Below are 12,894 nucleotides of genomic sequence, written 5' to 3'. Positions count from 1 at the left end.
AAGAGGCGTCGGAATAATAATAAATAAAGAATAATAAAACGCACGAAAAACAATAGGTCCTTTGGCAATGGGCCATGCGGGCCCTAATAATAATAATTTAAAATTAAAGCTGCAAGCAGCGTTGGTCGGGTCCGCCTTTGGCTGCTGCTGCTGCTACTCAAGCCCTGGTCTAAGTCAGACCAACATAGAGGTTTTTATTTCATGTCTGTACGACATTTCTAACAGAAGTTATATGCAGTTTTGTCTGGGTTTTTTCCTAGGGGGCGCTAGAGCGCAATTTTGATTTTTAGGGTTTGGTTTTTTATTAGATGGCAATTTTCACCAGTCCTGATGTGTGTGTAAAATTTGTTGAGTTTTAAAGCATGGTAAGGGGGTCAAATTACATATCGGCGTTTCTGGATGTTGTTGATAAATGGCTTTCGCTTTGTATAGTAGAGCTTTAACTTGCCCTTAGAAGCATTTTAAAGGGGTCAAATTATAGCTCAAAGAGGCAAAAATTAAATTTTTTAGGTAACTTTGCGCAGGGGTTCTTTGAAGGCGCGTAAAATCAAAACCGGAGCAGTAATCAAAACTCTGTTCTCTACTTTTAATCAGAAGGGTTCAATCTCTCCCCTGTGCGAGTTTGAAGCCGAAACAACAAACGCGCTAAGAGATAACTTTTGAAAAAAGGTGACGGGTGTTTACAAAACTTTTATTTTGAAGGGGTGATTGCCAACTTCCTGTTGATTTTTGCTGAAGGATGTCAATAATTAAAATGTAGGTCTAAGTGAGACCTACATAGAAGTTTTTGTTTCATGTCTCTCCGACATTCCTACCGGAAGTCACAAGCAGTTTTGTTTGTGTTTTCTTCCTAGGAGCAGTTTTTTCTGTGTTTTATTCAAAAATTGCGCTAGAACGCAATTTGGTTTTTCGACTAGATTGCAATTTTTGCCAGTCCTCATGTGTGGGCCAAGTTTGGTGAGTTTTGAAACATTTTAAAGGGGTCAAATTACAGCGCAAAGAGGCAAAAATTGCATTTTTTTAGGCAAATTTTGCTTCGAAGGGGTTTTTGGCAACTTCCTGTTGATTTTTGCTATAAACGTTTCTAATTGGAAATTTAGGTCTAAGTCAGACCTACATAGAGGTTTTTGTTTCATGTCTCTACGACATTCCTAACGGAAGTTACAAGCATTCTGTTTTTTTTTCCTAGGGGGCGCTAGAGCGCATTTTTGATTTTTGGGGTTTTTTTTTTTTTTTTATTAGATGGCAATTTTCGCCAGTTCTGATGAGTGTTTGAAATTTGGTGAGTTTTGAAGCATGTTCAGAGGGTCAAATCACAGTTCAAAGAGGCGTCGGAATAATAATAAATAAAGAATAATAAAACGCACGAAAAACAATAGGTCCTTTGGCAATGGGCCATGCGGGCCCTAATAAAGAATAATAATAAAACACAGCAGTTTCAATAGGGTCCTTGGCCCTTTGCAAAGGACTCCTGTGGAGTCCTTTGGCAACGGGCCTGGCGGACCCTAATAATAATAATAAAACGCACCAGTTTCAATAGGGTCCTTGGCCCTTTGCAAAGGACTCCGGCGGACCCTAATAATAATAATAAAACGCACCAGTTTCAATAGGGTCCTTGGCCCTTTGCAAAGGACTCCACAGGAGTCCTTTGCAAAGGGCCTGGTGGACCCTAATAATAAAGAATAATAATAAAACACAGCCGTTTCAATAGGGTCCTTGGCCCATTGCCAAAGGACTCCTGTGGAGTCCTTTGCAAAGGGCCTGGTGGACCCTAATAATAAAGAATAATAATAAAACAGCCGTTTCAATAGGGTCCTTGGCCCTAATAATAATAATAAAACGCACCAGTTTCAATAGGGTCCTTGGCCCTTTGCAAATGACTCCTGTGGAGTCCTTTGGCAATGGGCCTGGCGGACCCTAATAATAATAATAAAACGCACCAGTTTCAATAGGGTCCTTGGCCCTTTGCAAAGGACTCCACAGGAGTCCTTTGCAAAGGGCCTGGTGGACCCTAATAATAAAGAATAATAATAAAACACAGCCGTTTCAATAGGGTCCTTGGCTCATTGCCAAAGGACTCCTGTGGAGTCCTTTGGCAATGGGCCTGGCGGACCCTAATAATAATAATAAAACGCACCAGTTTCAATAGGGTCCTTGGCGGATCCTAATAAACATTTAATGCCTCTTTTTTATTTGCAGCCTTCTCAGGTAAATATAAAAATAAACTTTTTCCACAGGCTGATAATACATTTGGAAATAAAATAACAACAAAGAATGAATCAAACATTCAAGCCTTGAAGTAGCAAGAGAAAGTGCATGAATACAATTTTAATTATTACTCAAATTTGCTACTCTGATTTGCTTTAACACTGAATATGGAACAAGCAAGGCTTATAAAACTGAATAGTGCCACACCGCATTAAGGCAGTAATATTCAAATTTTTTGAGATAGGATTTTTAAGCTGTATGCCATAATCAGCAATATTAAAATAATAAAAGGCCCGCAATTTTTCAGTTGATGTGTAATGAATCCAGAAAGTATGACATGTTCATGTTTTTAGTTGCATTACAGAAAATCCATCCATCCATCCATCCATCCTCTTCCGCTTATCCGAGGTCGGGTCGTGGGGGCAGCAGCCTAAGCAGGGAAGCCCAGACTTCCCTCTCCCCAGCCACTTTGTCCAACTCCTCCCGGGGAATACCGAGGCGTTCCCAGGCCAGCCGGGAGACATAGTCTTCCCAACGTGTCCTAAGTCTTCCCCGTGGCCTCCTACAGGTCGGACGTGCCCGAAACACATCCTTAGGGAGGCGTTCGGGTGGCATCCTGACCAGATGCCCGAACCACCTCATGATAAATAAATGATAAATGGGTTGTACTTGTATAGCGCTTTTCTACCTTCAAGGTAATCAAAGCGCTTTGACACTACTTCCACATTCACACACTGATGTAGGGAGCTGCCATGCAAGGCGCCAACCAGCACCCATCAGGAGCAAGGGTGAAGTGTCTTGCTCAGGACACAACGGACGTGACGAGGTTGGTACTAGGTGGGATTTGAACCAGGGACCCTCGGGTTGCGCACGGCCACTCTCCCACTGCGCCACGCCGTCCCTGGCTCCTCTCGATGTGGAGGAGCAGTGAATGAAGTGAAGTGAATTATATTTATATAGCGCTTTTCTCTAGTGACTCAAAGCGCTTTACATTGTGAAACCCAATATCTAAGTTACATTTAAACCAGTGTGGGTGGCACTGGGAGCAGGTGGGTCAAGTGTCTTGCCCAAGGACACAACGGCAGTGACTAGGATGGCGGAAGCAGGAATCGAACCTGCAACCCTCAAGTTGCTGGCACGGCCACTCTACCAACCGGGCTATGCCACCCAGCGGCTTTACTTTGAGCTCCCCCCAGGTGGCAGAGCTTCTCACCCTATCTCTAAGGGAGAGCCCCGCCACCCGCCGGAGGAAACTCATTTGGGCCGCTTGTACCCGTGGTCTTGTCCTTTCGGTCGTAACCAAAAGCTCATGACCATAGGTGAGGATGAGAACGTAGATCGCCCGGTAAATAGAGAGCTTTGTTCACCACAACGGATCGGTACAACGTCCGCATTACTGAAGACGCCGCACCGATCCGCCTGTCGATCTCACGATCCACTCTTCCCTCACTCGTGAACAAGGTCTCCCCCCCAACTCCACCCTATTCCGGGCAAGAACCGTGGACCGTGGTTCGGGCATCCTGACCAGATGCCCGAACCACCTCATCTGGCTCCTCTCCATGTGGAGGAGCAGCGGCTTTACTTTGAATTCCTCCCGGATGACAGAGCTTCTCACCCTATCTCTAAGGCGGAGGAAACTCATTTCGGCCGCTTGTACCCGTGATCTTATCCTTTCGGTCATGACCCAAAGCTCATGACCATAGGTGAGGATGGGAACGTAGATCGACCGGTAAATAGAGAGCTTTGCCTTCACCACAACGGATCGATACAGCGTCCGCATTACTGAAGACGCCGCACCGATCCGCCTGTCGATCTCACGATCCACTCTTCCCTCACTCGTGAACAAGACTCCTAGGTACTTGAACTCCTCCACTTGGGGCAGGGTCTCCTCCCCAACCCGGAGATGGCACTCCACCCTTTTGCGGGTGAGAACCATGGACTCGGATTTGGAGGTGCTGATTCTCATCCCAGTCGCTTCACACTCAGTGAGAGCTGAAGATCCTGGCCAGATGAAGTCATCAGAACCACATCATCTGCAAAAAGCAGAGACCTAATCCTGAAGCCACCAAACCGGAACCCCTCAACGCCTTGACTGCGCCTAGAAATTCCGTCCATAAAAGTTATGAACAGAACCGGTGACAAAGGGCAACCTTGGCGGAATCCAACCCTCACTGGAAACGTGCCCGACTTACTGCCGGCAATGCGGACCAAGCTCTGACACTGATCGTCCAGGGACCGGACCGCCACAATTACAGAAAATAAAAGGACTTTATCACAATATTCCAATTTTCTGAGACAGTCCTGTATATTGGGAACATTTCCGAAGTGCTTTGAGTAGTCCATATTTACCTGGAGGAGGTGGCCAAGGAAATAAGCAAGGCCTGCAGGATTCCTCTGATGTAGACAATGGGGCTCTTCTTGGTGATGAAGAAGTACATGGCGGGGAGGATGAACAGACCATGCAGTACCAAACCCATCACCACCGTGATGGCATAAAAGCCCAACTTCTTCCCCATCGCTGATGGATCGTCCATCTCCAAGATCTTCCCGGCCACCAGGAAGACAATCCCGAAGGGGAAATACCTGAGAAGGGGACAGCAAACATGTTAGAACTGAGCTACTGATTACGGATGATTGTCATGGTTCTTACCAGATGACAATGGCAACAATCTTCAGGACCGCTTCATTCACACTCTGGCAGAAGTTCACCAGTGCGCTTCCGTTGGGCCCCATCCTGCCCAGCATGATCCCTGGAAGAAAGGCGTTCAGCGCGGAACCCACCCGTTTTGTTTCTTTTTAGAATCCCACACGAGAGCCTCTTACCCATGGTGGCCGAGAAAATGACGATCCCCAGCACGTTCATGCCCTCGCTCGTACCGGGCGACGTTTTCATGATGACGTCCGGCGGCGGCGTGAGATCAAGGGAAAAGTTCTGGATGTCGGTTCCGTTGTCATCCTGGATACCGTAGATGTACACCCGCCGAGTGGTCGTCTCGTCCAGGAGCTGGGCTACTGTCGGCTTGGGGATGTACTCTGGAACTCGTTGGGTGCGATACTTGAAACCGAAAAGCAGAACAGGCTCTTAGTACTCGTAAGAAGTAACGAGCAGAGATCAGATCATCACCTGGAATTAGATCATCCGTGATCTGATTCAAGGATTCAAGGAGCTTTTGTTGCGAAAACAGTAAGAAATAAACAATATAGAAAAACAGTAATACCTAAAAAATAACGTAGGGCACCTAGGTGACTTATTATTGTATGCAACTCCATGACGTACAATTATCAAATAAAATGTAAGGTACATTAAATCATGCTTACCGTATTTCTTTGAATTGACGCCGGGTATATAGTATGCACCTGTCTAGAATTACTGCCCGGTCAAACTCGTTTCGCAAAATATTATTTTTATTAGCGCATATATCGAATTTCCCCCGGGTCGAACTCGTTTCGCCAAATATCGAAGTTACATTTAAACCAGTGTGGGTGGCACTGGGAGCAGGTGGGTAAAGTGTCTTGCCCAAGGACACCACGGCAGTGACTAGGATGGTGCAAGCTGGGATCGAACCTGCAACCCTCAAGTTGCTGGCACGGCCGCTCTACCAACCGAGCTATACCGTCCCAATAATATCAATGGTAATATCAATCAATCAACCACCAATCAATGTTTACTTATATAGCCCTAAATCATTAGTGTCTCAAAGGGCTGCACAAACCACTATGACATCCTCAGTAGGCCCACATAAGGGCAAGGAAAACTCACACCCAGTGGGACGTCGGTGACAATGATGACTATGAGAACCTTGGAGAGGAGGAAAGCAATGGATGTCGAGCGGGTCTAACATGATACTGTGAAAGTTCAATCCATACTGGATCCAACACAGTCGCAAGAGTCCGGTCCAAAGCGGATCCAAGACAGCAGCGAGAGTCCCGTTCACAGCGGAGCCAGCAGGAAACCATCCCAAGCGGAGGCGGATCAGCAGCGCAGAGATGTCCCCAAGCCGATACACCGTAGACATGAGCGGAGCTCGCGTCGTTCCTCGTGCACCTGTCGAAAAGGCAACTGTGGACTCTCTTGCCTCCTCCGACCGGCCACCCCCGAGTGTGGGATGCTTCCACCGTGGAGGAGGGAGGATAAAAAGCTCTGCCCGGTCGAGAAACGTGGCTTCCCTTAGAGACACCCCTCCGACTATCAGGTACGACAGTATAATCTCACTAAAACACTAGTAACACAATAAGCAGATAAGGGATTTTCCAGAATGATCCTAGTAAACGTGTCTAATAACATCTGAATGGCTCCCACTGCCCTGTGTTTTTCTTTTTTTTTTTTTCTAGTCCTTCACTCTCACTTTCCTCATCCACGAATCTTTCAACCTCGCTCCAATTAATGGGGAAACAACGTTCAGATGTGAGGAGCTCCACAACCCGTGACGTCACGCGCACTTGCGGTACAGGCAAGGCTTTTTTTATCAGCGACCAAAAGTTGCGATCTTTCTCGTCGATGTTCTCTACTAAATCCTTTCAGCAAAAATATGGCGAAATGATCAAGTATGACACATAGAAAGGAGCTGCTATCCCCGTTTAAATAAGAACATCTCATTTCCGTAGGCCTTTAAAGAGGTAAGTAGGTCTCTATTTTATCACATATTTAAAAAATACCGACCTGTTTCAGCTACCTGTAGCTGCACTGTGAATTCTATGTTGTACTTTGGATCGGTCAAACAGTCAAGTCTGCCGGAAGTATAATATGATGATGATATAATTCACAAGCAGGGTGGCTGACGTAAGAAAAGGTCTTTGCAAGCTTTTATCGTTAATTACGATATAAATAACATAAGGATCGGAATGAAACTCAATGCAAAAGTACCGTTTCTTCTCCTCAAAAAGTATGCGACGGTTGTGCTTACCTGCTGAAAGGTGGCTTGAACCAGGTTTGCAGGGAACATGTTCCTGAAAAAGAAAAGTGAAAATAGTCCAATGAAGATCTTTGACATGATCACAGTGAGCGCCGAGACACGGGACAGCAACAGTCCACAGAGCCGGTGCGATTCCCTGTAAAGATGCGTCTCGGAAATTGGCTCGAGAGACAAATATACTAGAAAAAACCAAACGAGGAAAAAGGTCTGGTGCTTTTGTGAGTCAGTCCCTTAAAAAAACAAACATGCAGAGTTCTTCCTGGAACACAGATTGAATAATAGTCATAGTACATTTTGGATATCTGCTTTGAGTGTCGCAGGATATCGACTATGCTGATGACACCCAACTCTACATGCCCCTAAAGCTGACCAACACGCCGGACTGTAGTCAGCTGGAGGCGTGTCTTAATGAAATTAAACAATGGATGTCCGCTAATTTTTTGCAACTTAACGCCAAAAAAACGGAAATGCTGATTATCGGTCCTGCTAGACACCGACCTCTATTTAATAATACAACTTTAACATTTGACAACCAAACGATTAAACAAGGCGACTCGGTAAAGAATCTGGGTATTATCTTCCACCCAACTCTCTCCTTTGAGTCACACATTAAAAGCGTTACTGAAACGGCCTTCTTTCATCTCCGTAATATCGCTAAAATTTGCTCCATTTTGTCCACTAAAGACGCCGAGATCATTATCCATGCGTTTGTTACGCCTCGTCTCGATTACTGTAACGTATTATTTTCGGGTCTAGCATTAAAAGATTACAGTTGGTACAAAATGCGGCTGCTAGACTTTTGACAAGAACAAGAAAGTTTGATCACATTACGCCTGTGCTGTATATACCTTTATATACATATATACATACATATATACCTATACTGTATATACCTTTATATACATATATACATACATATATACCTATACTGTATATACCTTTATATACATATATACATACATATATACCTATACTGTATATACCTTTATATACATACATATATACCTATACTGGCTCACCTGCACTGGCTTCCTGTGCACTTAAGATGTGACTTTAAGGTTTTACTACTTACGTATAAAATACTACACGGTCTAGCTCCATCCTATCTTGCCGATTGTATTGTACCATATGTCCCGGCAAGAAATCTGCCTTCAAAAGACTCCGGCTTATTAGTGATTCCTAGAGCCCAAAAAAAGTCTGCGGGCTATAGAGCGTTTTCCGTTCGGGCTCCAGTACTCTGGAATGCCCTCCCGGTAACAGTTCGAGATGCTACCTCAGTAGAAGCATTTAAGTCCACTCACCCTGGACATTCAAGCGTGTTTCTCGGTTCCGAAAATTGTTACCCAGAATTACCAGGAATTTCCCTCACCCCCATTGACTTTAAATGGGAAATTATACAATCTACTGCCTATCCCACATTTCTCATCCGATTTGAACTATTCCAACATCCACTCACCTTGGACATTCAAACAGGTTTCCCGGTTCCGAAAATTATTACCCGTAATTACCAGGAATTTCCCTCACCCCATTGACTTTAAATGGGAAATTATACAATCTACTGCCTATCCCACATTTCTTATCCGATTTGAACTGTTCCAACATCCGCACACTCCACTCACCCTAGAAATTCAGGCATGTTTCTTGGTTCTGAAAATTGTTACCCGTAATTACCAGGAATTTCCCTCACCCCCATTGAATTTAAATGGGAAATATACAATCTACTGCCTTTCCCACATTTCTCATCCGATTTGAACCATTCCAACATCCACTCACCTTGGACATTCAAACAGGTTTCCCGGTTCCGAAAATTATTACCCGTAATTACCAGGAATTTCCCTCACCCCATTGACTTTAAATGGGAAATTATACAATCTACTGCCTATCCCACATTTCTTATCCGATTTGAACTGTTCCAACATCCGCACACTCCACTCACCCTAGAAATTCAAGCATGTTTCTTGGTTCTGAAAATTGTTACCCGTAATTACCAGGAATTTCCCTCACCCCCATTGAATTTAAATGGGAAATATACAATCTACTGCCTTTCCCACATTTCTCATCCGATTTGAACCATTCCAACATCCACTCACCTTGGACATTCAAACAGGTTTCCCGGTTCCGAAAGTTATTACCCGTAATTACCAGCAATTTCCCTCACCCACATTGACTTTAAAAAGGAAATATACAATCTACTGCCTATCCCACATTTCTCATCCGTTTTGAACCGTTCCAACATCCTCATTCTCCACTCACTCTGGACATTCAAACAGGTTTCTCGGTTCCAAAAATTTTGACCCGCAATTACCAGGAATTTCCCTCACCCCCATTGACTTTAAATGGGAAATATACAATCTACTGCCTATCCCACATTTCTCATCCGATTTGAACCGTTCCAACATCCACTCACCCTGGACATTCAAGCATGTTTCTCGGTACTGAAAATTGTTACACGTAATTACCAGGAATTTCCCTCACCCCATTGAATTTAAGTGGGAGATACACAATCTACTCCCCTATCCCACATTTCTCATCCGATTTGAACTGTTCCGACATCCACTCACCTTGGACTTTCAAGCATGTTTCTCGGTTCCGAAAATTGTTACCAGAATTACCAGGAATTTCCCTCACCCCCATTGACTTTAAATGGGAAATATACTATCTACTGCCTATTCCACACTTTCTTATCCGATATAAACCGTTCCGACATCCTCACACTCCACTCACCCTGGACATTCAAACATGTTTCTCGGTACTGAAAATTGTTACCCGGATTTACCAGGAATTTCCCTCACCCCCATTGACTTTAAATGGGAAATATACAATCTACTGCCTACCCCACACTTTTTTATCCGATATGAACTGTTCCAACAACCACACACTCCACTCACCCTGGACATTCAAGCATGTTTCTCGGTTCCGAAAATTGTTACCCGGATTTACCAGGAATTTCCCTCACCCCCATTGACTTTAAATGGGAAATATACAATCTACTGCCTATTCCACACTTTTTTATCCGATTTGAACCGTTCCGCACACTCCACTCACCCTAGACATTCAAGCATGTTTCTCGGTTCCGAAAATTGTTACCCAGAATTACCAGGAATTTCCCTCACCCCCATTGACTTTAAATGGGAAATATACAATCTACTGCCTACCCCACATTTTTTATCCGATTTGAACCGTTCCAACACCCGCACACTCCACTCACCCTGGACATTCAAACATTTCAGTTCCACTCACGCGGTTTGGCGCGATTCCTACCGGGATTGCAATTAACTGAAAAGAAGGGCCTCATGAAAAAGGATGAGAATTTTCTTTGCATATATTTACGCAGGGCAAAAATAAACACATTTGAACTAAATTCAAAATAAATACTATGATGTTGCTGTGGTAAACCTGCCAATGGAATTCAAGTGCAAACGCAAATACAGCCTTACCACCTTTGGTTCTAATTTTTGTGCTTAAATACACGTATACATGACTTTAGCGCCAGATTTCTTCTGTTTGTTTGATATTGTCATTACTGCCACAAGTGGTGGAAAAGTGTATTACAACTGAGTAGCGAGAAACGGATATTTTTTGCCGTCCCTCAAAGGGGGCCCTGTGGTTAAGAACAACTGATCCAGACCACAAAGAAGTGTGTTAAATGTAGATTAGAATCATCAAGGGTCTCTTTCAACATTTCCTGCTTCTCTCTGATGCTGAAAAACTGGTCCGCGCTTTAGTGACCTTGAGGCTGGATTACTGTAATTCCTTATCGACAGGTTGCTCAAGCCCGTCTTTACGTCCGACAGCTGCAGTCGACGGCCGCACTCCGTGTTGACGAGGGGTCCAACGTGCGGTGATCGGCAAGTCAATCCCCGGCCTATGCGTCGGCCAATTTTGCATCCAAACCGAGAATCCTAAGAATCCTCGTATCGGCGCTCGCCGAGCTCATTAGGCGTGCTTATCGCAGACGCTGACGTGCACACCCCAACCACGGGCGCACTACCGATATAGCGTGGCTGCATGATAGGTGAGGGCTTTAAAGAAGCTTTGTGAGATAAACCCAAAGCCCAGCTGTGCTCTTCTACAACAAACGCACACACGCTGACAGCCTGCGAACGTCAGCCCGCCGACATAATCGGCACAAAGTCCGACTTTCCAGGCTCCGCTCATGAGTTGATTTTTGCCGTTCAACGCGACTTATTTCGGTGAAACGTTTAGCATTTTTAAACATTGGTGGGTTGCCGTATTTCCTTGGATTGCCGCCGGGGCGCTGATTAATTTAAAACCTCATGCGGTAAATTTAGGCCTACGCTTATAAATTTGAGTGTGATGTAAGGATACCATCATAAAAAGCACATTTAATAAAAAAAACGTTATTATGGTCTTACCTTTACTTATAAATGAAGTCCATGCGCAGCTCCTTCTGATCAAAAGCATCGATAACTTGTTCATAGAAGTCTTCCTTATCTTTCTTCAGTTTTAAAAGTCTCTCCCTCGATGGAGATCACCCTTTATTACTTTCTTCTTCGATTGAAAGCCCAGTTTAGAACACTTTTTTATTTTAGATATGTAATCCCCCGTGTTAAAAGTGCAAGCGAGAGGAAAAAATAAACGATCGCTGCTTGTTGTCACTTCTTCTGCAGCCGAGTTGTCGCAGGAAGGATCACTAGCGCCCTCTACCACCAGGAGGCGGGAGTCATTTAATGACTAATATTTGACACACGCAGCTACGGTATATTGATAAAACATAGTTGCTTACTGTTCTTTTTAGCATATTCAACAGCTTGGACCGTAAATCCTACTGAATAGCTCTTAATCTTCTACCCTTTATGCGATTTCAAATTTTGAAAATGATGACAGGTGAAGTGTCACTTGTGACGTGACGAGTTTGACCCGGTGGAAATTTTAGGCATATGCTAATTATTTGGCGAAACGAGTTTGACCCGGCGGAGATTGTAGACATGCGCTAATAAAAATAATATTTTGCAAAACGAGTTTGACCCGGGGTTTATCCTGAGCTGGCGGTAATGCTAAGCATGGGCTAATTATTTTGCGAAACGGCAGTAATTCTAGTCAGGCGCATACTATATTCAAAGAAATACGGTAATAATTTTTCAGTGCCTTGACGTTAGAGTGTCCGCCCTGAGGTTGTGAGTTCAAACCCCGGCCGAGTCATACCAAAGACTATACATTGCGAAAGCTTGATCATACTACGCTTGTACTGGCTTCCTGTGCACTTAAGATGTGCCTTTAGGGTTTTACTACTTACGTATAAAATACTACACGGTCAAGCTCCGTCCTATCTTGCGGATTGTATGTCCCGGCAAGAAATCTGCGTTCAAAGAACTCCGGCTTATTAGTGATTCCCAGAGCCCACACAAAGTCTGCGGGCTATAGAGCGTTTTCTATTGGGGCTCCAAGACTCTGGAATGCCCTCCCGGTAACAGTTCGAGATGCCACCTCAGTAGAAGCATTTAAGTCTCACCTTAAAACTCATCTGTATACTCTAGCCTTTAAATAGACCCCCTTTTTAGACCAGTTGATCTGCCGCTTCTTTTCTTTTCTACTGTGCCCCCCTCTCCCTTGTGGAATGGGGGACATGTCCGGTGGCCATGAATGAAGTGCTGGCTGTTCAGAAGTGGACCGCTCGCCTGTGCATGGGTTGGGGACATCTCCGCTTGGGATGGTCTCCTGCCGGCCCCACTATGGACTGGACTCTCGCTACTATGTTAGATCCACTAAGGACTGGACTTTCCTAATATTAAGCTAGACCCACTTGACATCC

General features: G+C 44.5%; 1 protein-coding gene across 1 annotated transcript in view; it reads right to left on the bottom strand.

Annotated features, from left to right (window-relative positions):
* LOC133552100 (excitatory amino acid transporter 5-like) overlaps positions 1-12,894 on the bottom strand; it is a 100,016-nt gene that overhangs the window by 30,482 nt on the left and 56,640 nt on the right. The window contains exons 4-7 of the mRNA XM_061899430.1: positions 7,113-7,155; positions 5,032-5,263; positions 4,859-4,958; positions 4,558-4,791 (exon numbers count right to left, since the gene is read on the bottom strand). Coding sequence (XP_061755414.1) covers positions 4,558-4,791; positions 4,859-4,958; positions 5,032-5,263; positions 7,113-7,155 — 609 coding nt within the window. The remainder of the gene's footprint in view (positions 1-4,557; positions 4,792-4,858; positions 4,959-5,031; positions 5,264-7,112; positions 7,156-12,894) is intronic.

The sequence above is a fragment of the Nerophis ophidion genome, linkage group LG04 (assembly GCF_033978795.1).
Source record: "Nerophis ophidion isolate RoL-2023_Sa linkage group LG04, RoL_Noph_v1.0, whole genome shotgun sequence".
Taxonomy (NCBI): Eukaryota; Metazoa; Chordata; class Actinopteri; order Syngnathiformes; family Syngnathidae; genus Nerophis; species Nerophis ophidion.
This window is presented reverse-complemented; position numbering and strand designations above follow the sequence as displayed.